At 46.2% G+C, this 17,338-nt stretch overlaps 1 protein-coding gene across 1 annotated transcript in view; it reads right to left on the bottom strand.

The window, feature by feature from the left end:
• Positions 1–17,338, bottom strand: part of CFI (complement factor I) — an 86,753-nt gene that overhangs the window by 24,528 nt on the left and 44,887 nt on the right. Inside the window, exons 6-7 of the mRNA XM_089668516.1 lie at positions 12,037–12,147; positions 8,817–8,864 (exon numbers count right to left, since the gene is read on the bottom strand). Coding sequence (XP_089524642.1) covers positions 8,817–8,864; positions 12,037–12,147 — 159 coding nt within the window. The remainder of the gene's footprint in view (positions 1–8,816; positions 8,865–12,036; positions 12,148–17,338) is intronic.

The following is a 17,338-nucleotide window of genomic DNA, read 5'->3' as shown; positions in this document are numbered from 1 at the left end:
AGAAACCAATCAGCTTCTAACCTCAGCTTGTTGAATTAAACTTTGACAATAAAACCTGGAAGCTGATTGATTTCTATGCAGAAGCGAGCCTGATTTTTCACGCTCCAGCTTTAGTAAATAAACCCCTGTGTGATGCCAACTTTAGGAATTGCTGCAACTTAGATGTCAAAATGATGGTGAAGCAATAGTTAGTGGTAAGTTATTTAAATTCCTTTTGTTTGCTTTTGTGATCCAAAGCTGGTTGAAGGTTGTTGAAATTGTAGAAAATTACCAAGCTTTGGGCAAGCTAATGATTAGAGATGAGCGAATTGAACATGACGAAGTGGAATTCGTTTCGAAGATTAGGAAAAATTCGATTCGCGCCGAATCCGAAAATTAGCAAACTTCGGATGCACGAATCGAATTTTTCCAAAAATGGCGGCAACATGTGTGGCAACGGAGCGGGGATCTCTGGGAAGGCGCGCAGACAAGGCGCGCTGACCCATAATGCATTCATTCATGACATGTGATCGCATTAGCCAATCAGCAGCCAGCCAGCCAGCACTGTGTAATGGTGGAGCTATAAATCGCGGCCATCTTAGAATTCTCCATTAGCCTCCGATCATTCAAGAGAGACAGACCTGTCTGTATTAGGGACAGAGTTAGGGCCACAGAGACTTTAGGGCCACAGAATCGTTACTCAGGGACACAGAATTGTTACTCAGGGACACAGAATTGTTACTCAGGGACACAGAATTGTTACTCAGGGACACAGAATTGTTACTGAGGGACACAGAATCGTTACTGAGGGCCACAGGATTGTTACTCAGGGACACAGAATTGTTACTGAGGGACACAGAATCGTTACTGAGGGACACAGAATCGTTACAGAGGGACACAGAATTGTTACTCAGGGACACAGAATTGTTACTCAGGGACACAGAATCGTTACTCAGGGACACAGAATTGTTAGGGACACAGAATCGTTACTCAGGGACAGACACAGAAATGTTACTCAGGGACACAGAATTGTTACTCAGGGACACAGAATTGTTACTCAGGGACACAGAATGGTTACTCAGGGACACAGAATTGTTACTCAGGGACACAGAATTGTTACTCAGGGACACAGAATTGTTACTCAGGGACACAGAATTGTTACTCAGGGACACAGAATTGTTACTGAGGGACACAGAATCGTTACTGAGGGCCACAGGATTGTTACTCAGGGACACAGAATTGTTACTGAGGGACACAGAATCGTTACTGAGGGACACAGAATCGTTACAGAGGGACACAGAATTGTTACTCAGGGACACAGAATTGTTACTCAGGGACACAGAATCGTTACTCAGGGACACAGAATTGTTAGGGACACAGAATCGTTACTCAGGGACAGACACAGAAATGTTACTCAGGGACACAGAATTGTTACTCAGGGACACAGAATTGTTACTCAGGGACACAGAATGGTTACTCAGGGACACAGAATCGTTACTCAGGGACACAGAATTGTTACTCAGGGACACAGAATTGTTACTCAGGGACACAGAATCGTTACTGAGTGACACAGAATCGTTACTCAGGGACACAGAATCGTTACTCAGGGACACAGAATCGTTACTGAGGGACACAGAATCGTTACTCAGGGACACAGAATTGTTACTCAGGGACACAGAATTGTTACTCAGGGACACAGAATCGTTACTGAGGGACACAGAATCGTTACTGAGGGACACAGAATTGTTACTCAGGGACACAGAATCGTTACTGAGGGACACAGAATCGTTACTCAGGGACACAGAATCGTTACTCAGGGACACAGAATCGTTACTCAGGGACACAGAATTGTTACTCAGGGACACAGAATCGTTACTCAGGGACACAGAATCGTTACTGAGGGACACAGAATCGTTACTCGGGGACACAGAATCGATACTCGGGGACACAGAATTGTTACTCGGGGACACAGAATCGTTATTCAGGGACACAGAATCGTTACTCAGGGACACAGAATCGTTACTCGGGGACACAGAATTGTTACTCAGGGACACAGAATCCTTACTCAGGGACACAGAATCGTTACTCAGGGACACAGAATCGTTACTTTCTGCTTCACAACCACTATTGAATTAAAGAGTATGTCAGACAACACGCAGAGGAGTGGCAGAGGAGGCAATGTTTCAGGAGCGAGCAGACGTGGCAGCAGAGGAAGGGGTCGAGGCAGCACTAGTCGCAGCCAGAGGCCAGTGCTCCCGGTGTCATCCAGCGGTCCTGTCTCCACCGACAACCCTGCCGTCATCGATTGGTTGACTCGGTCGTCTTCCTCTTCCCAGGTCACCTCTGACACCTACAGCCAACGGTCGGTGGGTACGTCAGACACAACCGTTAGTTGGCATGGCCCGGGACCAAGCCCACTGAAATCACGTGTCCTCTACCTGCCCCTGTCCTTTGGTGTTCCCTCACCAAGCGAAGTATCGCATGCTGTGGGCTCAGCCCCACTGTACAGTGAGGAAGAGCTAACAGAGGGCGGTCAGGAACGGGGGGAGACATCCGCCTCTTCAGCAGCCAGGCGAAGAAGTACTGGCGAGGAGAGTGGCTCAGTAGCCGGTCTAGAGACAGGTCTGTCTCCTGACCCACACGCAGCCGAGGGGGCTAGTAGTGACGCGGAGACCCTAATTGATGATGATGAGGCTGATCGCACTTGGCAGCCTCGTCGTCATCAGGCTATTGCTTCCACATCATCAGGAGAAGAGGGTGCCAGCTTGGCAGCGAGCAAAACAGTCGGTGGGTTGCCCAGGAGGCAGCAGGGTCGCAGCAGTGTCAGTGGAGCCAAACGGCCACGGAGTAGAGCACCAGCTCCACTGCAGCCTACCACCACAGCCAGTAGTGGTGCCGGTGTGCACGGAGGAAGTAGCAGTCAGCCAGTGAGGAGTAGCGGGGGCAAAGTTTCCTACTCGGCGGTGTGGCAATTTTTCCTCACGCCGCCCGAGGAAGTAAACGTAGCCGTATGTCGACTATGTGGCCAGAAAGTCAAGCGTGGCCAGGGGGCCCATGTTGGGACTACAGCGTTGCGTCAGCATATGCAGCGTCGCCATTCGGTGGCCTGGGAAAACCGTGATAAAGATACGGCGGTTCTTCCTGCCCCAGCCCCCGCTCCATCACCCGCTCCGTTACTTGCTCCGTCACCCGACGTCAATCGCCCTCTATCAGCCAGTCAAGGCTCCAACACCTCTGCTGAGGGGAGTTGTCGCTCGTTGGCATCTTCCGCTCGTTCAGATGCTCCTTCTCCTGCTACTCCTCTTCACGGATTCCGTCAGCAGTCTTTCTTGGAATCCGTTTCCAAGAGACAACAGTTTGCGAGCACGCACCCGACGGTGCAGAAGCTGAACGTCCTCCTGTCCAAGTTGCTGGTGCTGCAGTCCCTCCCTTTCCAAGTGGTGGACTCAGCACCTTTCCGAGAAATGATGGCTTGTGCCGAGCCGCGGTGGAGAGTGCCAAGCCGGCATTTCTTCGCCAAAAAGGCAGTGCCAGCCCTGCATTCACATGTAGAAGAGATGGTGGGCCAGTCTTTGAGCATGTCGGTCTCTGCCAAAGTGCACGGCAGCGCCGACGTGTGGAGCTGTAACTACGGTCAGGGACAGTACATGTCATTTACGGCCCACTGGGCGAACGTGGTGCCGGCACAGCCGCACCAGCAACTTGGACAGGTCACGCCGCTTTTGCCTCCACGTTTGCATGCCCTTGGTCCAGCAAAGATGTCCGCCTCTACCACCTCTTCTTCCGCCGTGTCCTCAGCCGCCACCCCCGTGCCAAGTCCCATTACCCGACCGGCATATCACATGTGCAGGGCGCAACGGTGTCACGCTGTGCTGCACCTGGTATGCCTTGGCGAACGTAGTCACACAGGGGAGGAACTTCTGAGTGTAATGAACAGAGAAATCGACAGATGGCTGTCTCCGCGCAAACTGAAAATCGGAACCATGTTGACCGACAACGGAAAGAACATGGTGTCTGCTCTGCGTCAAGGAAGGTTGTGCCATGCGCCATGCATGGCTCACGTGTTCAATCTGGTTGTCAAGCGGTTCCTAAAATCCACCATCCCACTGCAAGACATCCTTAAAATGTCACGTAAACTTTGCATGCATTTCAGCCATTCCTACACCGCAAAGCACACCCTCCTTGAGCTGCAGAGGCAGAACGGAATTCCACAGCATCGCCTGATCTGCGACGTTGCAACAAGGTGGAATTCAACCCTACATATGTTAGACCGCCTTTACGAACAGCGAAAGGCCATCACCGATTTCCTGATGTTACAAGCGGATAAAGGTACTCCCCTGTGTAACTTAGATGTCAGCCATTGGCAGCTCATGCGTGACACCTGCCGCTTGCTCAGGCCCTTTGAGGAGGCCACGCTATTCGTGAGTCGGCAGGACTATGGGATGAACGACGTCATTCCTCTGTTGCACGTCCTGGAACAAATGCTGTTAACAATGGCTGGTCAGGGTGCGGTAGACGTGGTGCACAGATCTCAACGCCACATGACCCCTGTGGGGGCAGGACAGGAAGAAGAGGAGGAGGTAGAGGAGGACATTGGTGCTCAGGAATTATTGAGTGAAATGGGTGGTTTTTCCACTCAGCGGACAGGAGTGGAGGAGCAGGAGCATCTGGTAGAGGAGGAGGAGGAGACAGAGGACCCAGACGCACCGTGGCAGTATGCTGTGGAGATGGAGGCAGGGAGTCCCTCGCATTCCTTGGCACAAATGGCCCATAGCATGCTCGGTTGCTTGCGTAGCGACAGCCGAATAATAACCATCAGACAGAGGGATGACTTTTGGCTGTCCACCTTGTTGGACCCTCGCTACCGTTCAAAAATGGTGGCCTTTTTCACACCTGCTGAGAGGGAGGCCAAAATAAAGTACTATAAAAACCACCTATGTAGTCAGTTGGTCTCTGCCTTTCTGCGCCAACGTCCATCCTCAGACACTGTGGGCCCTGTGCGCTCGCGTTCCGCTGCCATGGCAGCAGGGGAGGGGTGGGGTGGTAGGAGCAGTGGCAGCTCCACCAGCAGTGGCTGCCTCAGTCTGCAGTCGATGATGAGTAGCTTTCTTCACCAGCGCAGTGAGGAAACTACTAACCAGCCGCAGCAGCAGCAGCATCAGGTGGACCTGGAGCAGGACCTCAAACAACAGTCTCGGGCCTACTTGGAAAGCACCCTGCCAACCGAGGTAGACAATCCCCTTGACTACTGGGCAACGAAACTTGACCTTTGGCCCCAACTAGCTGAATTTGCCCTTGAAAGGCTGTCATGCCCGGCCAGTAGCGTGGCATCGGAGCGCGTGTTTAGTGCGGCAGGAGGTATTGTAACTCCGCGGAGGACACGACTGTCCACCCAAAGTGTGGAGAGACTCACGTTTGTGAAAATGAATCAGGCGTGGATTAGTCTGGATTTCAAACCACCAGTTCCTGACACAACTGACTAAATCCGCCATGAATCATGCCCCAAACATGTTATTATTTTTAACATAGGCCTCTGTATGGCCTTCAATTTAAGCTGCTTACGCTTCGCCACTCTGCCATGGGCCCCTGTACTGCCTCCTCTTGCTGCTGCCAGGTCCAGAGTGTGTCATGGGTCCCTGTACGGCCTCCCATTGCTGTTGACTTCATCGCCAGACTCTGCCATGTGCCACTTTCAGGTCTCCTTACACTGTTGGTGGGTTCCATTTTGTGATAGGGTGCTGTATGGCCTTCCATTGCTGCTGCCTCCACCGCCACCCTGCGCCATGTGCCTCTGTCGTCTGCTCACGCTGCTGACGGCTTCCGCTTTTTAACCGAGGCCTGTGTTTGGCTTCCGAATACTGCTGCATCCACCGCCACCCTGCGCCATGTGTCTCTGTCGTCTGCTCACGCTGCTGACGGCTTCCGCTTTTTAACCTAGGCCTGTGTATGGCTTCAGAATAATGCTGCCTACACCGCCACCCTGCGCCATGTGCCTCTGTCGTCTGCTCACGCTGCTGCCAGGTCCATACTGATTCATGGCCCCCTGTACCGGCTCCTCATGAACGTGGTTCAGCGGGTTTGCATCACTTAACGGCAAATCGTTGACAAACGCTGGGACGTTCAGTGTTGTGCGCATTAAGCCAGACACCAAAGGGCAGCACAGACCTGTTATTACTCGCTCAAGCATGGCTGAACAAAACCAGTCTCTACCACAAATTGGACCCAGACCTGCCCAGGGTCTCGTAAGTAGATTGCACGGAGGAGTAGAGTTCGTTATTGGAATTAACTGTGAGGGACTTTTAAACCTAGGCCTGTGTATGGCCTTCAATTGAAGCTGCTTCTGCTCCGCCACTCTGCCATTGGACTCTTGATAGTCGATGACAATTTGTGGTAGAGACTGGTTTTGTTCAGCCATGCTTGAGCGAGTAATAACAGGTCTGTGCTGCCCTTTGGTGTCTGGCTTAATGCGCACAACACTGAACGTCCCAGCGTTTGTCAACGATTTGCCGTTAAGTGATGCAAACCCGCTGAACCACGTTCATGAGGAGCCGGTACAGGGGGCCATGAATCAGTATGGACCTGGCAGCAGCGTGAGCAGACGACAGAGGCACATGGCGCAGGGTGGCGGTGTAGGAAGCATTATTCTGAAGCCATACACAGGCCTAGGTTAAAAAGCGGAAGCCGTCAGCAGCGTGAGCAGACGACAGAGGCACATGGCGCAGGGTGGCGGTGCATGCAGCAGTATTCGGAAGCCAAACACAGGCCTCGGTTAAAAAGCGGAAGCCGTCAGCAGCGTGAGCAGACGACAGAGGCACATGGTGCAGGGTGGCGGTGGAGGCAGCAGCAATGGAAGGCCATACAGCACCCTATCACAAAATGGAACCCACCAACAGTGTAAGGAGACCTGAAAGTGGCACATGGCAGAGTCTGGCGATGAAGTCAGCAGCAATGGGAGGCCGTACAGGGACCCATGACACACTCTGGACCTGGCAGCAGCAAGAGGAGGCGGTACAGGGGCCCATGGCAGAGTGGCGAAGCGTAAGCAGCTTAAATTGAAGGCCATACAGAGGCCTATGTTAAAAAGTCCCCCCAGCAGCAGCGTGGGGAGACGACTATTAGTCGTCTCCCCACGCTGCTGCTGGGGGGACTTTTTAACATAGGCCTCTGTATGGCCTTCAATTTTAGCTGCTTACGCTCCGCCACTCTGCCATGGGCCCCTGTACCGCCTCCTCATGCTGCTGCCAGGCCCGTAATCTGCCATGGGCCCCCGTACCGACTCCTCATGCTGCTGCCAGGCCCGTAATCTGTCATGGGCCCCTGTACCGCCTCCTCATGCTGCTGCCAGGTCCAGAGTGTGTCATGGGTCCCTGTACGGCCTCCCGTTGCTGCTGTCTCCATCGTCACACTCTGCCATGTGCCACTTTCAGGTCTCCTCACACTGCTGGTGGGTTCCATTTTGTCATAGGGTGCTGTATGGCCTCCCATTGCTGCTGCCAGGCCCGTAATCTGCCATGGGCCCCCGTACCGACTCCTCATGCTGCTGCCAGGCCCGTAATCTGTCATGGGCCCCTGTACCGCCTCCTCATACTGCTGCCAGGTCCAGAGTGTGTCATGGGTCCCTGTACGGCCTCCCATTGCTGCTATCTCCATCGCCACACTCTGCCATGTGCCACTTTCAGGTCTCCTCACACTGCTGGTGGGTTCCATTTTGTCATAGGGTGCTGTATGGCCTCCCATTGCTGCTGCCAGGCCCGTAATCTGCCATGGGCCCCCGTACCGACTCTTCATGCTGCTGCCAGGCCCGTAATCTGTCATGGGCCCCTGTACCGCCTCCTCATGCTGCTGCCAGGTCCAGAGTGTGTCATGGGTCCCTGTACGGCCTCCCATTGCTGCTGTCTCCATCGCCACACTCTGCCATGTGCCACTTTCAGGTCTCCTCACACTGCTGGTGGGTTCCATTTTGTCATAGGGTGCTGTATGGCCTCCCATTGCTGCTGCCAGGCCCGTAATCTGCCATGGGCCCCCGTACCGACTCCTCATGCTGCTGCCAGGCCCGTAATCTGTCATGGGCCCCTGTACCGCCTCCTCATGCTGCTGCCAGGTCCAGAGTGTGTCATGGGTCCCTATACGGCCTCCCATTGCTGCTGTCTCCATCGCCACACTCTGCCATGTGCCACTTTCAGGTCTCCTCACACTGCTGGTGGGTTCCATTTTGTCATAGGGTGCTGTATGGCCTCCCATTGCTGCTGCCTCCACCGCCACACTGTGGCTCCACACTCTGGTTTTGGCCCCGTGACTGCCCAAATGAGTGAAGTGTGCGGTGATTCTAAGATCGACGGCACTCATCTGCATGTCATACTGACTGACAGTATTATTTCTCTTCCCCAGCAGACTCCAAGGGCATTTAAATTAAAGGTACAGTGTTCTGCAGTAATATAAAGGCTCTCTGAAGCCTAGAAACACCCTTTTTATAAGTTAAATTCGCAGCGAATATATTCGCATCGAATCAAATTTATTCCGCGAATTCGGCGAATCAGCCGAATCGAATTTTTGAATAATTCGCTCATCTCTACTAATGATCTTAACAAAATTGAAACAAACTAAAACAATCAGGAAAATCATTATAGATTTAAAACTTAGTTTCCAATGGTTCATTACTCTTCTTTTGCTGATGATGTAAGGATAATGCCAGTCGCAGAATAGGGATTTTGGCACAAACTAAACCATCAAACTTGTACATACACCATTACGTGAGAGCTTACTTATATATAGGTCTGCACCCACAAATATATACCAGTACATTTACATCTCTAAAGGAAAAGCATAAGTATCTTTACCAATGTGACCTTTGCCTTCATTATTTTCACGATTTTCTTCTTCTGATCCTTCGATTAAAAAACAAACAAAAAAAACCCATTATTTTATAGATGTTTTCCCCATTCATTGTTGATTTTGCCATTAAACACCTCACACGTTCAGTCTCCTCTTGCATTACTAACTTACTAACTGACATATCAACATGGATGTCACACCACTTCCTTATTGTGTTATTAAACCCACAACAGTAAAATCAGTCTGTATATGCAGTAAAGCATGCTTGTTATACTCACTGTGGAACCTAAGGTTAATCCTCTGCATTGTTTAAAAATGCTGCTTGATCCTGACTTCTCTGCTCCTCTCCTTCTTCCAGTGCCCCCCTCTTATCTCCTAATAAGACATATCATGTGGAGTCACTCTGCACATTCTCAGTTTGGTGTGTACTGTCCAGACAGAGGTCAGGAGTCCTGAATCTTCCTAAAGCAGAATGAAAACTCCTCCTACAAGCTTTAACATGTGCTCGTCTGAACACTGGTAGAAGTCACAAGACTGCTCTAACTGCTGATGAGAAAAGGTATTTAGAAGTTTATATTTACTAAAATAATTGCTTTTCCATGTTCTGTGTACTGTGGGAGGCCAGATATAGTGAATGCAGGCTCCTGGGTTTAGTAACACTTTAAACTAAATCTCTCTAAAACCGAGATCATAATATTTGCATGTTCATGAGGGAAATAAGTATTTAATTCCTCTATCATTCAGCAGGGTTTCTTGCTACCAGGTGACTTTCATACAGGTAACAAGCTGAGATTAGAAGCAGTCTCTTAAAGGGAGTGCTGCTAATCTCATTTTGTTACCTGAATAAAAGACACCTGTCCACAGGAGCAATCAAAAAATCAGATTCCAAACTCTCCACCATGGCAAAGACCAAAGGGCTGTCCAAGGATGTCAGGGACAAGATTGTAGACCTACACAAGGCTGAACTTGGCTACAAAACTATTGCCAAGCTGCTTGGTGAGAAGGTGACAACAGTTGGTGCAATCATTCGCAAATGGAAGAAACACAAAACAACTGTCAGTCTCCCTTAGTCTGGTGTACCATGCAAGAATATGTGACATGCCCTAAAATTCTTGATGCAACGCAAATTAAAGTGATGCTAATGTGCTTGTGTGTACTATCCCATCTGTCTGCCAATTTTTTTTTAATAACCTAGTGCATTAGAAGGAGATACAAGTGCTTCTGAAATGCAGCTAAAATTCTTGTTTTTGCTGCATCTCTAGGCCCATGAGAAAAAGGCAGAAATCTAGTGGTGGTAACTCTTGTGCTACTATGGATATTTTATTCAGTTTTGATAACCTGGACCTTTGATCAGGATTAAAATAATAACCTCCGCTTTTAAATTTGCATCCTAGAGTGACTGATCATTACCTTCACATTATAAATATTATTCAAATTACGTACTTTATAGGATCTAAGCACAATCACTCCAAACCAAAAAATTTTATTTTGTTATAACAAAATTCAATGCTAATTCCAACACCCCGCCCCCCCAAAAAAAAAATTCTTCCTACTATTAAAGCATTAAAAAAATATATAGCGTACCTTTCAATGTACTACCATCATGATGAATAAACAACACATAGAAATTAAATTTCATTGTACTGCTGCCCAAACTCTGTGTTCCCACATGTACCAGCAAGATATTATATATCAAAGTCGTGCAGTACTAATACATAAATATCATACTATAAAATTACAAGTTGTGATAAATTAATCTCTGCTGAAAATGTGAAAAACTACAGAAAAAAAAAGTCCACTGTGTCCACATTCCTTATATAACTTAATCCAATTTAAACATAAAATTTCATGGCATACAGTTGTTCCGCAAAAGTCATCAGTTCTTATAGATGTATCTCTGTAATATTCTATCACCTTAAGTGCATATCCCTTCACCTGGGACCTGGCCCTTTAACCCCTGATGAAGTCACGTGATCTGGTGGCGTAGGGATAAGCCTGTGTCAGGAATGGACTGGCCAGTAATGGTGGGACTCACCTGCCTTGTGGGCTGCAGTACCAGGGCTGGCCAGCGGGTGCTCCCAGCAATCAGAGACTCAACCCTGCAGCCAGCCAAACACCTGAAACTGCTTATGCAGGTGTATTTAAGTGATGGCCAGACCTGCAGTCTTTGCCTTGGTGTGTGTGTTTTTTCCTGGGCCCTGTATCTTGTTCCTGCATTCCTGTTCCTGTTCCTGGTCCTGTCTCTGTCTGATTCGTTGCTGACCCTGCCTGATTCCGGACCTCTGCTGACTTCTCCTGTTTCATCCCTGGCTTGTGACCCCGACCATTCTCTGCCTGACCCCCTGTTCCTACCTGCCCGATTGCTATTGACCCGGCCTGCCTGACGACGCTTGCATTGTATATATTGTTATCTGTGGGTGGTTTGGTTTGGTTCGTTTGCACTGTGTTATGTTTTAGTATTGCACTGCGTTTATGTTTGTATTGTTAGTCTTTAATAAATTGTCTTATTGTTTATAACATATCTGAGACCTGCGTTTCCCTGCGTCAGTCACATACCTCTGGTCACACCCTGGAGCCCTGACAGCCTGTGACGTCATGCCGCTAACCAAAAGTACACGGTCTGCCATCTTGAGAAAGAGTCTTCCTATTGAAATGCATGTAAACTGTTGTGCACCAGGATATGTGTATATTTTCATTTGAGAGTATAGAATTTGGGTTATTTTAAATAAAGAAAAAATTAGTGATTATATGGAAAGCACTAGATATCCTTTCATTTTTTGAGCTTTACATGAAGTTTCATGAAAACCTGAGGATTACGGAAGGATGTAGATAGATTAAACGAGCATCTGGGCATTGGAGAGAGAAAACAACAGTCCTAACCTAAGAGATCCTTTAAAGGGAAAGTGCACGAAACCTGATATATTGCGTCAATACATAAGGTGAGAATTTTGGAGTGTTGCTGAAGGCATATGCACTGAAAGTGAAAGAATATCAGAGAGATACAGCTATAAAAACTGATGACGTTTGTGGAAGCACTGTTTGCCACAAAGTTTTACATTTAAATCGGATGAAGCTATATAAGGAATATGGACACAGTGGACTGTTTTTTCTGTAATTTTTCACATTTTGATTGATTTATCACAACTTATAATTTTATAGTGTGATATTTATGTGTTAGTACTGAGTTGACATAATTATTCAAATTACGTTTGTGTTATTTTATACCTTTGCAATTGACTTCATCCTCTCCTTTGAGACAGTCCACATGGTCGTTACATACATAATGTTTTGGAATGCAGATGTCTGATGAACAGTGGAAACCTTCTTTCCGACACTCTAAAACAACATTATACAACAGAATGATTTTCAGTCAAAGTAAACATATTGAACTTGGGCTAATAAATGGGAGAACTAAGGTCATCTGGCACAGTCACTTTGACAACCCACCCACACAAAGTTCAGCAGTGAGGTCGGTCTTGAGTGCCATGGAGGTTTGCTGTCAGCATGTGTGTTAACATAGGCCAGGGGTCTCCAAACTTTCTAAATAAAAGGCCAGTTTACTGTCCTTTAGACTTTGGGGGGGCAGACTGTGCCCAGTGGGAGTAAACAGTGCCCAATCTTAGGTATTAGTCAGATAAATAGTTGGTGTCAGTTGGAGGAACAGTGCCCCATTTTTGAGGAAGGAATTATGCCCCATTGTTGGTTTCAGTGGAAGGAATAGTGCCCTATTGTTGGTGTCAATGGAAAGAATAGTGCCCCATTTTTGTTATCAGTGGAAGGTATTATGCCTCATCGTTGGTGTCAGTGGAAGAAATAGTACCCCATTGCAAATAATAAAGGCTTGTACGCTGCTACACCCTAAATAATAAAGGAAGGAGGAGATTGCTGCACTCCCTGGTCAAGTGTACTTTCACTTAAATTAAATAATTAAACAAAAAATGTGATGTGTTAACTCCTCAAAATGTGAAACATAAACTTTAAAAACATGCAATATCAATCCACAAAAGTTCAAATGTGAAGTTGTATCAGTCCAATCCAACATATACTGTATAACTCCTAATGTTGTGCTATCATCCAACAATATTGAATTGTAGCCTCACTCCCTGCTCACCTTAAAGTTTGATCTATAAATTATAATAGGCCAAATGCACTTTTAGAAGGACTGTGTAGCCTCCAAATTTCTGGTCCATGTAGTGTACCTTCCACGTGCTATATCTTCATTGGACCTTTAGCTACAAAACATTAAAAATAGAAAATGTGGTGCTTCAGACGGCTTATGTCAGGGGCTCTCTGCCTGTCTCTATGACCAAGGCCACAGTGGTCTTGCTACTTAAGCCAGGCAAGATGGCTACTGACCCAAGCTCCTATAGACCTACATCTCTATTACAATCTGATGTAAAGATCCTGGCCTAAGTATTAGCGCGTCACTTAAATAAAGTCATTACCACTATCATAAACCCTGATCAGGCAAGTTGCATGCCACAGACATCCACCGCTGTTAATTTACGCAGACTGTTTATTAATATGCAAACGCCTGCTGACAACAAGGGCCGTAGAGCGCTTCTGTCATTAGATGCCACTAAGGTATTTTGATAGAGTAGAAAGAGATTATTTATGGCGGATTTTCGTGAGATTCAGTTTTGGCAAACAGTTTATAAATTGAGTGAATCTTCTTTATCATTCTCCCTGTGCCGCGATTAGACAGGGCGAAGCAATTTCCTCAACTTTTTACCTGGCCAGGGGCACCCATCAGGGATGCCCCCTTTCCCCGCTTTTGTTTGCACTGGCCATCAAGCCTTTGGCGGCACGAATTAGGGCTAGTATAGAGGTTGACGGTTTCAAACCTCAAACTCATCAAGTACCATCAAGTGTGGATTGATATTGCATGTTTTTAAAGTTTATATTTCACATTTTGAGGAGTTAGCGCATCAAATTTTTTGTTTAATAGTACCCCATTGTTGGTGTCAGTGCCAGAAATTATACCCCATTGTTGGTGTCATTGGCAGGAATAATGCCTCAAGGGCCGGATAAAGCATTCTGTTTGCATGCTCATGCATGATTGATGGAAGATCAGGCATACACATCCTTTTCAGTCATACCCGTAGTGCCTGCTTTAAATTTCAGTTGCAATTAATGGGTATCTATCAGAGCTGGTGTGTAGGCTTTCTACTCCCTTTCAATACAGGTTGAGGAGGAGCAGACAAAGATTACAGCTACTATATTTTACTCCTGGAATGGATGCTGCCTTTTTAGCAAAACTGGAAACCCTTTAGAATTGGATATAACTTACAAACAAAACATGAAATTTTTTTTTAGAGCACTAACAGTACATTTGTTTTTAGAGCACTAACACCCCCTACCCCCCACCCCCAAGGTATGTTTAGCATATACAGTGAGGAATAGAAGTATTTGAACACCCTGCGATTTTGCAAGTTCTCCCACTTAGAAATCATGGAGGGGTCTGAAATTCACATTGTAGGTGCATTCCCACTCTGAGAGACAGAATTTAAAAAACAATTCACGAAATCACATTGTATGATTTTTAAAGAATTTATTTGTCTTGCACTGCTGAACATAAGTATTTGAACACCTGAGAAAATCAGTGTTAATATTTGGTACAGAAGCCTTTGTTTGCAATTACAGAGGTCAAACGTTTCCTGTAGTTCTTGACCAGGTTTGCACACACTGCAACAGGGATTTTGGCCCACTCCTCCACACAGATCTCCTCTAGATCTGTCAGGTTTCAGGGCTGTCGCTGAGCAACATGGAGTTTCAGCTCCCTCCAAAGATGTTCTATTGGATTTAGGTCTGGAGACTGGCTACGCCATTCCAGAACCTTGATATGCTTCTTACGGAGCCACTCCTTGGTTATCCTGGCTGTGTGCTTCGGGTCGTTGTCATGTTGGAAGACCCAGCCACGACCCATCTTCAATGCTCTGACTGAGGGAAGGAGGTTGTTGCTCAAAATCTCACAATAAATGGCCCCATTCATCCTCTCCTTAACACAGTGCAGTCGTCCTGTCCCCTTCGCAGAAAATCACCCCCAAAGCATGATGTTGCCACCCCCATGCTTCACAGTAGGGAATGTGTTCTTGGGATGCAACTCATCCTTCTTTTTCCTCCAAAGACGACGAGTGAAGTTTAGACCAGAAAGTTCTTCTTTGGTCTCATCTGACCACATGACTTTCTCCCATGCCTCCTCTGGATCATCCAGATGGTCATTGGCAAACTTCAGACGGGCCTGGACATGTGATCACTCGAGCAGGGGAACCTTCCGTGCAATGCATGATTTGAAACCATGACGGCGTAGTGTTCTACCGACAGTGACCTTTGAAACTGTGGTCCCAGCTCTCTTCATGTCATTGACCAGCTCCTCCCTTGTAGTTCTGGGCTGATTCCTCACCTTTCTTATCATCAGTGATACCCCACGAGGTGAGATCTTGCATGGAGCCCCAGTCCGAGGGAGACTGACAGTCGTCTTTAGCCTCTTCCATTTTCTAACAATTGCTCCAACAGTTGATCTATTTTCACTAAGCTGCTTGGCAATTGTCCGTAGCCCTTTCCAGCCTTGTGGAGGTCCACAATTTTGTCTCTGGTGTCTTTTGACAGCTCTTTGGTCTTGCCCATGGTAGTAGTTGGTGTCTGACTGACTGTGGGGTGGACAGGTGTCTTTAAAGAGCTCAGACAGGTGCTACTAAGTTAGATTAATGAGTGGAGTAGAGGTGGACTTTTTAAAGGCACAGTAACAGGGCTTTGAGAGCCAAAATTCTTGCTGTTTCTCAGGTGTTCAAATACTTATGTTCAGCATTGCAAGACAAATAAATTCTTTAAAAATCATACAATGTGATTTCCTGAAATTTTTTTTTAATTCTGTCTCTGAGTGGGAATGCACCTACATTGTGAATTTCAGACCCCTCCATGATTTCTAAGTGGGAGAACTTGCAAAATCGCAGGGTGTTCAAATACTTCTGTTCCTCACTGTATTATACTTATCTACAGCATTGCTGTCCTGAAAACTTCACTCTGCAACCTCCATTTACTTTAATAGAAAACCCATCCACAATTTCAGACGCTGACCGTTGAGTTCACATTTGGTCACCGGTCACACCTCTGCGATTTAAAATCATACAATTTGTGTGCAATTTCAGCGTGACTTCAGGGGTGATTTTTGAAGACTTTATTGCTACTTGTGAAGATCTTCAATGATTTCTTGGTATTTGCAGTGCAATATTGATTATATTCTATATATGTGAAATCGCAAAAAACTCCAGAAAAAGTAATGCAAGAACTACGTTAGAGATCACGCTGCAGCAAATCGCATATGTTAAGACACTGACATTTACATTCATTAGTTACGATTTAAATTCCCAAATTGCACCTGAAATCGCTCCGGTATGACTGGACACTTAGGCCAGCATCAAAATAAGATGCTTTGGCAGGGAGGTTGTAGAAAAGGTTATGTACACTAAACATTTAAATGAAGCTAAAGCATTTCTGATTACTGGTTTAACATACTGTATACACATATATACTTGTATTTCTGACACTGCAGTCAGCAGCTTCCAAGAGCCAGGGCTTGTGCCTTAATCAGGTATTGGTGGTTTCCCCATTCCCCCCTTATGGGCCATTACCATGTTGAAAAGTAGACGGGCGCAATTCCAAAAATGTGCTTTGATAGGGATATTCTGGTGGTAATTTAGAGGGCTAGGGCCATATGAAAGTATAACCGATGACAAAACATTTTTTTTTTATTTTGGATTGAGTGGAGAAGAATTAGAACCTCTGTCAAGTTTTTATTGCTGCCTGTGTCCCTGTTAGGGAGATTCACCTTCTGTTTGTCCCAGGGACCATTATCACTGAAAGTGAAAGAGAATCCCAAATTTTGAGTGTTTAACAGTAAAGGAATAGAGGGGAAATTTTCCAATGGTAACACCAGTTCTGGTCACCCTGGTGATTACTACAGATTTCCCTAAGTTTGGAGGGATTTCCTCTCACTTCCTATTGGGGCTATGGGACAAGTGAATCAAAATTCAGACAATAATTTTATTATTTGCAGATTCAGATGTATCTGAATTTCTGATTCACAATAGTAATAGATTTCAACAAATCAGAAATACAGTATAACAAAACAAATTGTCCAAATTTGAATTTGAAAATTAATTTGAATTAAACAATTAATTCAAACTTGGAAATTAATTTGAAAATGAATTTGAATTCGAAATGGAAACAGATTGCAACAAATACAGGTATAAAAGTTATATAAGATAATGATTCCCACTTAGGCTGCTTTATAGAATGGAATAGAAAAGAATAGAATAGAATAGAAAAGAATAAAACAGCATAGAATAGAAAATAAAGGAATACAGTAGAATAAAATAGAATAGAATGGGAAAAGTGAAGGGAAATCTCTTCAATAGGACAATGACTAGATATGTGCAATTCGTTTTGTTACAAATCAAAATTCGGAGTAAATTTTAATTATCCGGAGATTCGAAAGTGTCTGAATTTCCTAATCACAATAGAAACT

This window comes from Staurois parvus, unplaced genomic scaffold (assembly GCF_062004578.1).
Source record: "Staurois parvus isolate SC_StPar_1 unplaced genomic scaffold, SC_StPar_1.0 ptg000058l, whole genome shotgun sequence".
Lineage (NCBI taxonomy): Eukaryota > Metazoa > Chordata > Amphibia > Anura > Ranidae > Staurois > Staurois parvus.
This window is presented reverse-complemented; position numbering and strand designations above follow the sequence as displayed.